The sequence below is a fragment of the Mustela erminea genome, chromosome 1 (genome assembly GCF_009829155.1).
Source record: "Mustela erminea isolate mMusErm1 chromosome 1, mMusErm1.Pri, whole genome shotgun sequence".
Taxonomy (NCBI): domain Eukaryota; kingdom Metazoa; phylum Chordata; class Mammalia; order Carnivora; family Mustelidae; genus Mustela; species Mustela erminea.
This window is the reverse complement of record NC_045614.1, coordinates 105,865,677-105,877,503: the sequence shown is the minus strand read 5'-3', so window position 1 is coordinate 105,877,503 and position 11,827 is coordinate 105,865,677. Positions and strand designations below refer to the sequence as shown.

The window sequence follows — 11,827 nt, the reverse complement described above, 5'->3', positions numbered from 1 at the left end:
ATCTGAATGCAACTCTAGTTCCAGTATGTCCTTGGACAAGGTACTGAGACTTTTGGAGGGTCTGGTACCTCATCAAAAGAAGGAGGCTAGTAATCCTTGTCCTGCCTTCCTTCTGTGACTGCTATGAGGCTTAAACAAGAGAATGAGTATGAAGTATTTTGTAGACTGTAAACGCCCAGTTAAAAAGCAGGAAATAATAGTGTCTATACTGTTAGGAAATGCCTGGAACTTTTTAAAGATGTTTTGTTGCTTCAACATTACTGGAGTAGACCACACCATTTTATTAGGCGGAATGAATGACTCCACTGCAGTGAAGGAGAAAGATTGATTTTTAGAACACCAGAATTATAGATTATACTTGCCTCTTTTGTAAAGAATAATTTATTACAACATAAACTAAATACAAGGCTCTAAATAAATAATCACTTTCCCAGTCATCACATCTGCAAGTGTGTACATGCACACTTTTATGAGCTCATAAGGACGCAGATGGAACAGACATATTTCCATTCTCAGATCATTACTTGTTTAGTGAAAAGAGCCCAGAGTCAGGGTTCCTCTCTATGGGTCAGAGCTGTGTGCCTTAGAGTAAACATATGGTGAACCTTTTAAATGATTTGGGTCAGATGAGTGTCATTTTCTCCTCCAAGTTCTAGTCAGATAAGCATATTGGGTGCAGGTGCTCTGCCCTCAGGTTTGGGGCACTGTCCCACATTCTTTTACTGAAATATTCAAACTTCTTTTTCTATGAAAACACATACATCAGAAGTATTCCCCAGCTGTCAGTTAGGCAGTCAGGACCCATCAGCGGGCACCTATTTTCAAGAATTTTATCTCCATCAAAAGTCACCTTCCAAGTACAGAGCAGTCAAGCCCATTTGTCCACACTGTGGACCCCACAGGGCTGGAAATCTGCCCTCCCCAACTCATCTCCCCACAATAGGCAGTCTGATAGTCTATGTGGCAAGTAACAATGAATGGTTCACATCATAGCATAAAATTGAGACATATACATATCAAGCCTGAAGGGGATCTTGCAGGTAACTGAATTCCATCTGATACTTGACTTTTTTTTTTTAAGATTTTATTATTTATTTGTCAGAGAGAGAGCAAGCGAGAGCGAGCACAGGCAGACAGAGTGGAAGGCAGAGTCAGAGGAAGAAGCAGGCTCCCTGCGGAGCAAGGAGCCCGATGTGGGACTCGATCCCAGGACGCTGGGATCATGACCTGAGCCGAAGGCAGCTGCTTAACCAACTGAGCCACCCAGGTATCCCTGATACTTGACTTTTATCTCTAATTGGTCTTTGAAACCAATTGCACCTCCAATGTCATGGAGCACACACTCCATGAGGTCACCAGATTCCACTTCCTTTTGTGCTGTTGGGACAGGGTCTTTGTATCAGCCTGAAGCCTTTCCCACCATGCCCTTTACCCACTGATAATGCCACCTGGCACAGGTGGGAGGCTTCTCTCCTACGAAAACCCTTCAAGTATTTGAAAACAACTCTTACATTCCTAGACAATACCCCTACCAGCCCTGCTTTTCCAAGTTAAGCATTTTCTCACTACTTCTAAGATATAGTTAATTTCAAGTAGTCTTCAGAATAAGTTCCTTTTGACAAAGATTATAGATTCAGTCCTCAGTGACTGAATGACTTAGGACCAAGTTAAGAGCAACTCAGAGTCTCAGACGAACACTCATAGGTTTTTGTTTTATTTTGTATTGAACATACCTCTAACCCAAGCCTGGTAGGATTCCTGGTATTCGTTTGAACATTAGGCCCTGGTATTAGCAAAAGGTTCCTCCTTCCACCTGGCAATTAAGAAACTCAGTCTTTGTTTGACTGTGAGATCACCTCAAACACCCTGCCCTGCTGGAGATTTTTAATTAGGAGATATTTAGAAACCACAGAAGGTTTGCTCTGAAGATCTATGTCTAAGGCCTGGGTCGGCTTGCCTTACTCTGAATCTCAGTTTTCTCACCTGTAAAAGTAGACAGTAAGTCCTTCCTTGCCTAAGTCTGTAGAGAATCATGCAATTCGAATGAGCTAATGGAGGAAAGAGCACCTGGTAAGGGGTTCTTCAAGGTGTGAATGCACATGCTGCTCTTGTCCATCACCAGGTTGTAGAGCATCTCCAGCTTGTTCTGTCCACAATCCTCCACTCTTAAAAATGAGTAAACTATGAGTCTTAGAAAAAGACATTCAGAACTACCATATCACTGCTGAGGCTAACTTTATAAAAGAAAACATTTCTTTCGAAGACAATGATTCTACAACCTATTTAAATGATTCTTCACACCCTATTTTAAAACCAGAAGAAACAAGGTACTTTCATGGCTGATAGAAACCATGTTCCCAGAATTATCTATAGCCACAGAGCCTCCAACCATCCCCAAGAATTCAGCCAGGGAAGGGTATGCTTGTATATGCTACCAGTAAGTAACAAAGCCAGCCTGGGACCTATCCAGGCCTAGAATATTCACTTAGGATTTGATGTTTGTAATGAACATTTTGCTCTTGCTTTAAAATACTATTTGTGGAAATTGTCCTAAAACACAGAGTTGTCTGCTGAACTAACAGAAATCTCAATGTTTTCTGTGCTAAATGAATTAAAAAAAAAAAAGAAATTGTAATAGTGATAAAAATAAGGGCCATTTTTATTTTCGGAAAATAGACTTAAGCCTCAGACTTAAGGAATGTGTAGATTGTGTAAGGACTTATGTTAATGATAACATATAATGTTGTAGCACAAGACTAACTTTTCTCAAAAATAATAGAGCAGAGGAGTGGAAATACCTGAAGTTGGATATGTGAGATGTGGAGTTCCTAAAACAGGAAATGTTCACAGGTGCAGGAGATGTAGACCTTAGAGGACAGTGCCTGTGCTCTTTGATACGTGCTACTTTCCTTTCATTCCTAGGAATACAAGCTGGGCCAACTACATAATTTGTGGGGCTGAATATAAAATGAAAATGTGGGTATTTCAAAATTAAGAATTTCAAGGTGGCAACAGTAAAGCATTAAAATAACAGTGGGGCCCTTCTAAGCAGGGGGATCTAGATGACTGCACAGCTTATACACCCATGAAACCAGCCCTAAACACAAGTGGCTGTACTTCGCAACTTCTTTGCCAAATCCCTAATGAATGAGATTCAAGTAGTGGAAGAAATACATCCACTTTTGGGGTGAGGCAGTGGAAATCCCTGTGTGATCTCCAGACTCTTCCTTCCCCATCACAGTGAACGTGGAGTCCTTGTTTTCAGTCAGTGGGGCCAACAGACTGAGGTAGTCAGCACTGTGAAGAAAGCTAGTCTAGAGTCACCAGAACCATAAAAGAAGTTCTTGTGTGTCAAGCCACTGAGACAAGGGAGTTGTTATTGCAACATCAGCTTAGCCCATCCTTAGTAATATGTAAGGGAAGGCCAGAGGCAGAGGGAATTGTCTCAACTATGAAAGTACCATAAAAGAAAGGAAACTGGACAGTGAAGATTGGTGTGATGTCTCCTATGCATTTGTTTTTCCTCCAACAAAACACAAATTCAAAAGGGATCTTTTGCATGTTACAATTCTATGACTACACATAGTACTACTTTCTCTCAACTCATTTAAAAAATATGTTATCTAAGAAGAAAGATTATATATTCTCTTTGTCCATTAGCTTCCCAATCTCTTGGTCAATTGCCGTCCTTGGCCCCATTCTTGATTCACTAACACCGTCAATATTTTCAGAAGCTAAGAGGAAAGCACTCTTCTGGGGCAGTGTTTTGTTCTGTAGAAAGTATTTTATCAAGTTTTTAATTTGTCACCATGATTGGGTAGGTTTTTGATTCCAGAAACTCCAGCTGATTTTAGAAGAGTCTCATTGCTTGAAAATCACTGAAACTGCTCTCTGTTGTTGTTTCCATGTTTTGTTAACTTGTATATTGCACTGGTTTCAGAGTTGTTCTTCATTACTCTCAAACACTGGATTGCTATAAGACACTCCTCTTCCACACCCTGGCATGTCAGAGTAAGATGTTTTGTTTAATAGTGGCCAACTAGGGTCATTTGCCAAGGCTCTCTGCCATATCCGATACTGACTTTTTGATTGATAGCCAAAACACCTTTTGAATGTCATCCACAGGGCTCGATTTTCAATGATGGCCTCCTGCAAAATAAAGAGTTACTCTTTATAAGCAGAAGTCAAATATTTCCAGGTTAGGGCCCTCCATACACCCCAAGAAGGAACCACCATATTGGCTACTTAGATCCAGCTTGACGAAAAGCCTGAGGCCTGGACAAACAATTCCAATGTGGTTTCATCGGTTAGGTCTCAGCCTCTCAAACTTTTCCACTTATGGAACTCTTCTAGGAGAAGTGAGAGGTACATAGTTTCAAGAATCTAGAAGCAGCTTGAAGTAGTCTGTCTCAAGGGTGAAATTTCTCCTAAATCTTGTATATAAATTCAATTTAAAATCATTCAAATTCTGCAAACTACTCCACACCACACCCATATTTAATTTCATATAAACTGATATTTAAAATTACTTACCAACAAATGGAATTACCCAACAGAAAGATGTGCCATGGGTATGATGTGGCTTTGGTATGCCCTGGCATATAAGTGCATAGTTACAAACAGAGGTCAGTAAAGTTGAAATATGCACCAGTCTTAGACTTGGACAGATCTGGATTCAGGTTCTATATCTGACATCTACTATGGACAAATTAATTACCTTTCCTGAGCCTCAGTAAGCAGAAATAATAATTCCTTCCTGTTATGTTTGTCATAAAGATTATGTAACTCTCCTTACAATGCAAGATATGGCACGATATAGGTGCCTCCCTTTGCCACCCTTCTGAGCTATTTAACAAATGGCTATGCACTATGTTGGTTGTGGCCTTTGACATTCACCTACAAATATTTCATTGCAATGCATTTTTTAAGATTACAAAAGATACATCTCTTTGGAAACATTTTAGACTGCCATTTTATTTCATGACAGACCTTCAAATTGAGCCCAAATTATAACTTACAACATAGAATGCATGAGTGGTTCTTTTGTTAATTTTTCATTTTTATCATATGTAGCCATAAAAGCTAACCATCTTGAAGTTATCATAAAAGAAACAAAAAGAAAAATATGAAAATCCTGCTGTCCCACAGGTTTAAAACTCATTTTGGTGTTTGTCGGTTCTATCTTTGCTAAATTAGAAGAGTCAATTTTATGGGTTTCTACAAGGAACTTTGCCAGAGTAGCAGTTTTCCTAAAATTCACCCATCTTTGACATTTGACTCCCATTGCCAATGGAAATAATAGGTACAACTAGTCTGAATCATTCTCTAAAAATGGATCATCTGTTAACAGGCCTTTAAAGACCCACATAGTCATCTCAAGAGCATCTTGCAATCCTCAGGGCTCGCCTAGCCAGATTTTGATTCTACTTTCCCATACCAAGGTTTTTTTGTCCTTCTTAATCCATAAGAGAAGAGTAGTTCTCCTTACAGCTGGAATAAGGCAGGATCATAGGTATCCAATTAATGGTCTTAAAATCTGACTTACCTCTGGGAAAATTTAGCAGGTTTTAAAACAAATGAAACAAAGAAAAACACAGACACACACATGGACTTTAGTGCTGTATGCCATGCACTGAGTGTTTTCACAATTCTAGAGTTATGTAGAGTTATGATGACCTGTATCACCTCACAGCTCTGTAAAGGGAAACTAAAGCACTGGGAAGTGATCTTTCCTATCACTCTACATTGCAAATTAAATGTAGAACTAGAAACAAAAAGAACCTCTTTATGAAATACCATTTCTTAAAAAACAAAACTTCATCACACAAGCTCTTCAGATTGGCTATGAAAACAATTCATATATGCGTGTATACACACACACACACACACACACACACACACACACACATACCCAATTAATTTTAAGACAAAGAAGGAGAATTAAGCTAGCCATGTTAGCTCCTCAGCCTTTCAGTTGGAGGTTACATCATGAGAAAGAGAAGTAAATACAAGGTTCCATTCAAATCTGTTTGTTAGGCCATTCTAAGATTAGGGGTAGGGTTAGACCTTTTAGCAGACCAGGCAATATTCAGGACTATACAAAAAGAGGCCAGCCATCCCTCATGCCTGTCCCCCAAAACCTCTCTGGATGATCTCTGTCACAGGCTGGCCAGGGAGTATGGAGTTGGCATGCCTATCCCAGGAATCTTTAGCATCTGCTGTCAGATACACCTACAACTACCTGAGGAAAGTATCTTGCTGCATCCATGACAGTTTGGGTCTTTACCTACTCTGCTAGGCTCACCTTGTAAGGCAAGAAATCTCAGTGTCCATAATTCTCCATTACAAGGTCCTTCACCACAGACTCAAATGGCTTTGGTTTGTTCCTGAGTATCCCCTGACAGCAGGAGAAGAGTAACCTCAAACAACTGGAGATGGCCGTGGAAGAGCCTGGTGGTGAGAGGTGGGATCTCACAGTGTTATTTCTCAGTGAGAAAGTTGCTGGGAATCCACACTAAACATCCACGCCTATCTCCACTTCTCACTCAACACAAGAAGAAGAGGAGAAACTTAATCTTTCATGAGTATCAAATTACCCCCTCCATCTGCTGCAGGCACGCAGCATCACCTCTCACATTTAATAATTGAACGAAACTTTACCCAGCTTCTATTCGAATAAAGCAGGGTTTTTGATACTGCAGGTACTGAGGTGAGTTCCTGCCAGCACAGTTTATATCCATATACAACCTATACACACATAACTGTGGCATTTATTCTCTTGCTCACTCTAAACTCTGAGCAATGGACAAGATTATCAAAATCCACTTTGCACTGTCCCCAAGGACATGGCACATGGTCAACCAATGTTTGTGGAAAGAGAGAATAAACAAATGAAATCCTGAATGACTGATAGATTCAAAGAAATACTAAGTACCACAAGAGAAAATATAATATTAATAGATTATACTATCAAATATTTACTATGTGGTTTTCTGTGTTCACATTTCATGCTCACAGCAACCCTTTGAGGTAAGGTACCCTTATTATCACTTGTTTTTCGATGAAGAAACAGAGACACAGAGAAGTGGAATAGCAGGTGTTGCCCAGAGTCAGGTAGCAGCAAAGGGTGGACCCAGGATTCAAACCCAGGTAGAAAACTTCTGCAGATGTAATGGCAGTTGAACAGCTTCTTACTAGGGGATTATGGCAGACTTCGTTGCTTAGTTACCTGGTACCTGTCACCAGACCTACTGAATCAGAAATGGTAGGGGAAGGACTGGAGAAGTCCTCCTACAAAGTATCCTACTTTGTTGTTCAGCACACTCCTTCCAACTTTTTCCTGTTTACCTTAAAGGGAGAAAAATACCTCACAAGCAATCTAAGCCAATCTGTCTAATTTTTTAGCATAGATCCAGTGTCCCAGAATCCTTTATTACTCAGGTTGAATAGATAAGACACAGTTCTAACCAATGAAGCATCAGGGTGGCTATAGGAAATTATTTTGTTTCCTCGTAAAAGGTTCATACTTGAGGGAAAAAAGATTGCTGGTGCCTTCATGTCCTCCTGCATTAAAACAGAGATAATGCCCAGCTACATGGAAGTGATCTGGACACATAAACAATACACACAAATGTGAAAGGCCAATATCTAAAGATGGAGAGAGAGAAAAGTGGAAGAGTCATGATCCCCAATGAAACCACTGAGGTACTAAACCAGCCCTGCAATCACTTACCTCCGATCTTCTTCACTTGATCTTAGCCAAAGGGCTGAGAAGTGATACCTCCTATTTTCTTAAGTAAACCCAATAAATATCTTTATTGTTTCAGCCACTGTTACTTGTCTAACCCATCCAGGCTTTGGGAAAGATTCACAAAGAGGATAGTACTACAACGGTGCCATAGAGGATGGAACAGCATTTCAATATGCAGACATGGGGGCAGATGCACTAAACAGAGGAAATAATGTGATCACTGCCAGGGACAAGATGCATACATAAGATTATCCCTTAAAGGGCAAGGTTCACCCTTCTGCAACTAGGTGTGAGGTCACCGATGTAATGCTCTTTTATTAATTTGGTGGTTACCATGGTCCTTGTCAATGTGGTTTCTCAACCAGCAGTATCAGAATCACCTGACAACCTGTTAGAAGCAAAAACTTGCACCTATTCCAGACCTACTGAATCCAGAATGCTAGGAGAAGGCCTGGACAACCTGTGTTTTAACAAGTCTTCCAGGTGACTCTGGTGCCCATCCCAGTTTGAGAGGCCCTGGTTTGCATACAGAGAGAGGCTCCAGTACTTCATTCCATGCTCTGTTCTGCCACCAGTTCCTGCACAGCTTTTACCCTGCCTAGTATGGAAGGTTCCGCAGGGAAGTCAGGTTCCAGATACCCTCCACCCACCATGAATCTTCCCCTCACTGGAACAAGGCTGGGTTTGCAACCAGAAGTAAGATTGTGGACAGAATGAATCCTGATGCTCACCTCCCCTTTGACACAGATGCCTTTTCCAGAGATGCTCCCTGTTCTTCAGGAGGCTTTGAAGAATAGAGAGTTTATCTAATAGCACTGAAGGAGGTTGAGTGAACCACATAGCCAAAGAAAGAGGGAGCACAGACTCATTTTACTGAGGGAATGGAGCAAATGGGAGATGAAGAATAAAAGCCAGGAAAAGCTCTATGAATCTTTTCTCCCAACTGTAAAGTAAAAGTAATAGAAGTTGTTAAGTAAAAGAAGCCAGACACAAAGGGCCATATATTATATGATTCCCTTTATGTGAAATGTCCAGAACAGGCAAATCCATAGAGACAGAAAGTAAATTAGTGGTTGCCAAGGGGTGAAGGAGGCGAAAGGGGAAAGAGGAGTGACTGCTACTGGGCACGGGATTTCTTCTGGGGTGATGAGAATGTTCTGGAATTAGTGGAGATGGTTGTACAACTCAGTTAAGATACTAAAAACCACTGAACTGCATACTTCAAGAAGATAGATTTTATAGTATGTGAACCATATTTAATTTCAAAAGTGAGTTGGTTCTCTATTTGTGGATTTTATAAATGAACAGGACTTTGGACACCATAATTCCATTTTCTCCAGGTGTGCTCTGTAGATGGGAAAACTAACACCTTGTTTGGAATTCACCAGGAGAGAGCACCATTGTTCATGTGGCTGAGGAACGGAGCCCCTGGCACTACTGAGTCCTATCAAATAAAACTGTTGCTTTTTTCAGACTCCCAAAGGATGCCCTATCTATCTCTGCCCCAAATGATCAGCACCCCCGGGGCGCTTACCTCCACAACAAGGGACACAATGAAATTGGAACTGAGCATAATGATGATGTAGACCCTCCACAGAACAGGAGTGCAGAGCAGCTGGTGGGAGATGGAGAGTCACTGTTAGTTTGAAGAAAAATAAACACTAGAAAAATGTTCACATGTTCATGGTGTACATTTTCATAGATTATAGATCATGTATGTAATAGACATGCATTGTGTATACGTTATATATATAATACACACATACATATAATACATATAATAAGACATGTTTTTATGCATGTATCAAATAATGTGGAAGGCTTATACCCAATGATTTCAATGATTTGTAAACTATGATTGTTGCTTTATTTTCTTTTGTCTTTCTTTCTTCTTCTTTTTATTTTTTGGTTCCCCTGTAATTTCTAAATTTCCTAAAATAAATTTTATCAAAATTTGATAAATTTGATAAGAGTGTTTTTTGTTTGCTTCCATTGTTTACTTTTGCAAAGGAATACAGGAATATGGCCCTATTGCCAGGAGGCTCTGAAGATACACATGTCAAACCTCCACAATGGGCAGTGTTGCCCTCTTCTCTCTGATCCCACATCTCCCCTCAGCTGAGCCCTGCTTTTGAGACTCAGTTCAAGGTTGCACCCTCAGGACTGTGTGTACAGCTGCATGGATGGTGCCATGACGAGGGTACTCACAGATGCAGCAAACAGGTCTGAAATGAAGCTGACACTTCATACCTTTTTCCCCAGTTTCTCTGAGTCTTTCTCAATTCCTCCCCAGGCACATGATATATATAATAGATATGTGTACTGAATGGATGGATAGGTGAAATGAAGGAATGGATGGATGGATGAATGAACGAAATGAAGCCAAGTGCACACTGCTGGGCAGGGCAACTGCCTCATACACTGCCTTCCACAACAAGGGATTAAAAAGTGGTACAGCTCTGTGGTAGGCAAGGCTATTAAAATTAAAAGTTCAAACCATTTCTGGGAATTTATCCTAGAGACATATTTGTATGTGCCTGAAGTGATATATGTATAAGGTTATTTCATTGCAGCTTTAAACACTGGAAGCAACTTAAATGTCAATCAATATGGGACTACAGATAAATTATGGTTCATATACGTATATTGAAATAATATATTAGCATAGAAAAGGAATGAGGGAGTTTGATGTACTGATATGAAGCAATTATCAGAACACACTGTCTCATGAAAGAACAAGGTGAAGAATTAGTATGAGTTTGGGGCAGCCGTGAACATGCTCCATGGAAGTATCCTACTGCAAGAGTAAGTGGCAGGTGCTGCAGTGCCACTCAGAATCTCCCACCATGCTCCCCCTGAGGCCACGCTTCCCATGGGTTGCTCATAGCTAATAACTGGGGATTGCAGGCCTTCTCACTGCACTCATTCTTGTGAGACACTAGACCCCTCTGATAAGCAACTGTAGTCGGGCTTTCTTAGAACTGCACCACCCAGTGCCTAGGTGGCTCAATCAGTTAAGTATCTGCCTTCGGCTCAGGGAATGATCCCAGCGTCCTGGGACAGAGCCCTGCATCGGGCTCCCCGTTCAGAGCGGAGTCTGCTTCTCCCTCTGCCCCTCTCCCCATCCCATGGGCTTATGCTCACCCCCCATCTCTCTCTTCAATTCATTCTCTCTCAAATGAATAAATGAAATCTTCAAAAATAAAAGAATTTTTTAAAAAAGAACTGCACTGTAGTCTGAACCCTACTCATCTGGTTTCCTTCATGGGGGTCAGACCCACATCATAGTAGGGGACTCTCCCCCTCCTTTTTTGACTTGCTAATGTTCTTTCCAATATGGGCAGCTCCTTCCAAACTTGCTTACGTATCTCATCTCACCTTGCTATCTCCAGCTCAGAAGACCTGGACAAATGTAATAGTCTGCCACTATTCATGTAAACATGATATATATGTATGCATGCATATGTATAAAATATGCCTGAAAGTATATAAAATAAAGTGGTGTCATCAGTTGCCTCGAGAGAGGGGACCTGGCAGCTGGGGAAAAGGGATGGGAAGATGTAGAGTTTCTAACTTTTGAATTTTAAACTGTGTGAATGTACTCTCTATTTTTGAAAAATCATGCACTTTTTGAAAAAATGAGCAATAACTAGGTATAGAACAGTGTGACTCCATTTAAAATAAACTTCATAAATCAGTCAATGCACATTTATAATATATGAAGTTTCAAAGATGGAAAGATATAGTGAATAATGTTATAATTTTCTTTGCCTGCTTAGCCACTTACTAAAATGTACTTGAAATTTTGTGTAATAAGAAGAAAAATAGTTATTTTTAAGGTTAGCAATAATTCTCTGGAAACTCCTTTGCAGTCATGTTAGCAATGACCTCACACAGGTTCCCCTCAAAGACATCAGCCTTTCCATAAGAGCTTTTGTTTTTAAAGAGTGTGAATAAACCTAACATGTTTTAACCCTAACTTCTGCAGGATTAAGAAGTTTTAACTTCCTTAGAAGACTAGTACACAAAGACTATCTCCATGAGTTCTTACTCTAATTCGTGGAGATATTTAATAAC

At 40.3% G+C, this 11,827-nt stretch overlaps 1 protein-coding gene across 2 annotated transcripts in view; it reads right to left on the bottom strand.

Annotated features, from left to right (window-relative positions):
* Positions 1–1,279: 1,279 nt before the first annotated feature.
* The window catches only part of ATP13A4 (ATPase 13A4), a 128,743-nt gene continuing 118,195 nt past the window's right edge, over positions 1,280–11,827 (bottom strand). For both annotated transcript variants that reach the window (XM_032337676.1, XM_032337683.1), the window contains 2 exons: positions 9,285–9,365; positions 1,280–4,149 (listed from right to left, as the gene is read on the bottom strand). In XM_032337676.1, coding sequence (XP_032193567.1) covers positions 3,937–4,149; positions 9,285–9,365 — 294 coding nt within the window. In that variant the 3' untranslated portion in view covers positions 1,280–3,936. The remainder of the gene's footprint in view (positions 4,150–9,284; positions 9,366–11,827) is intronic.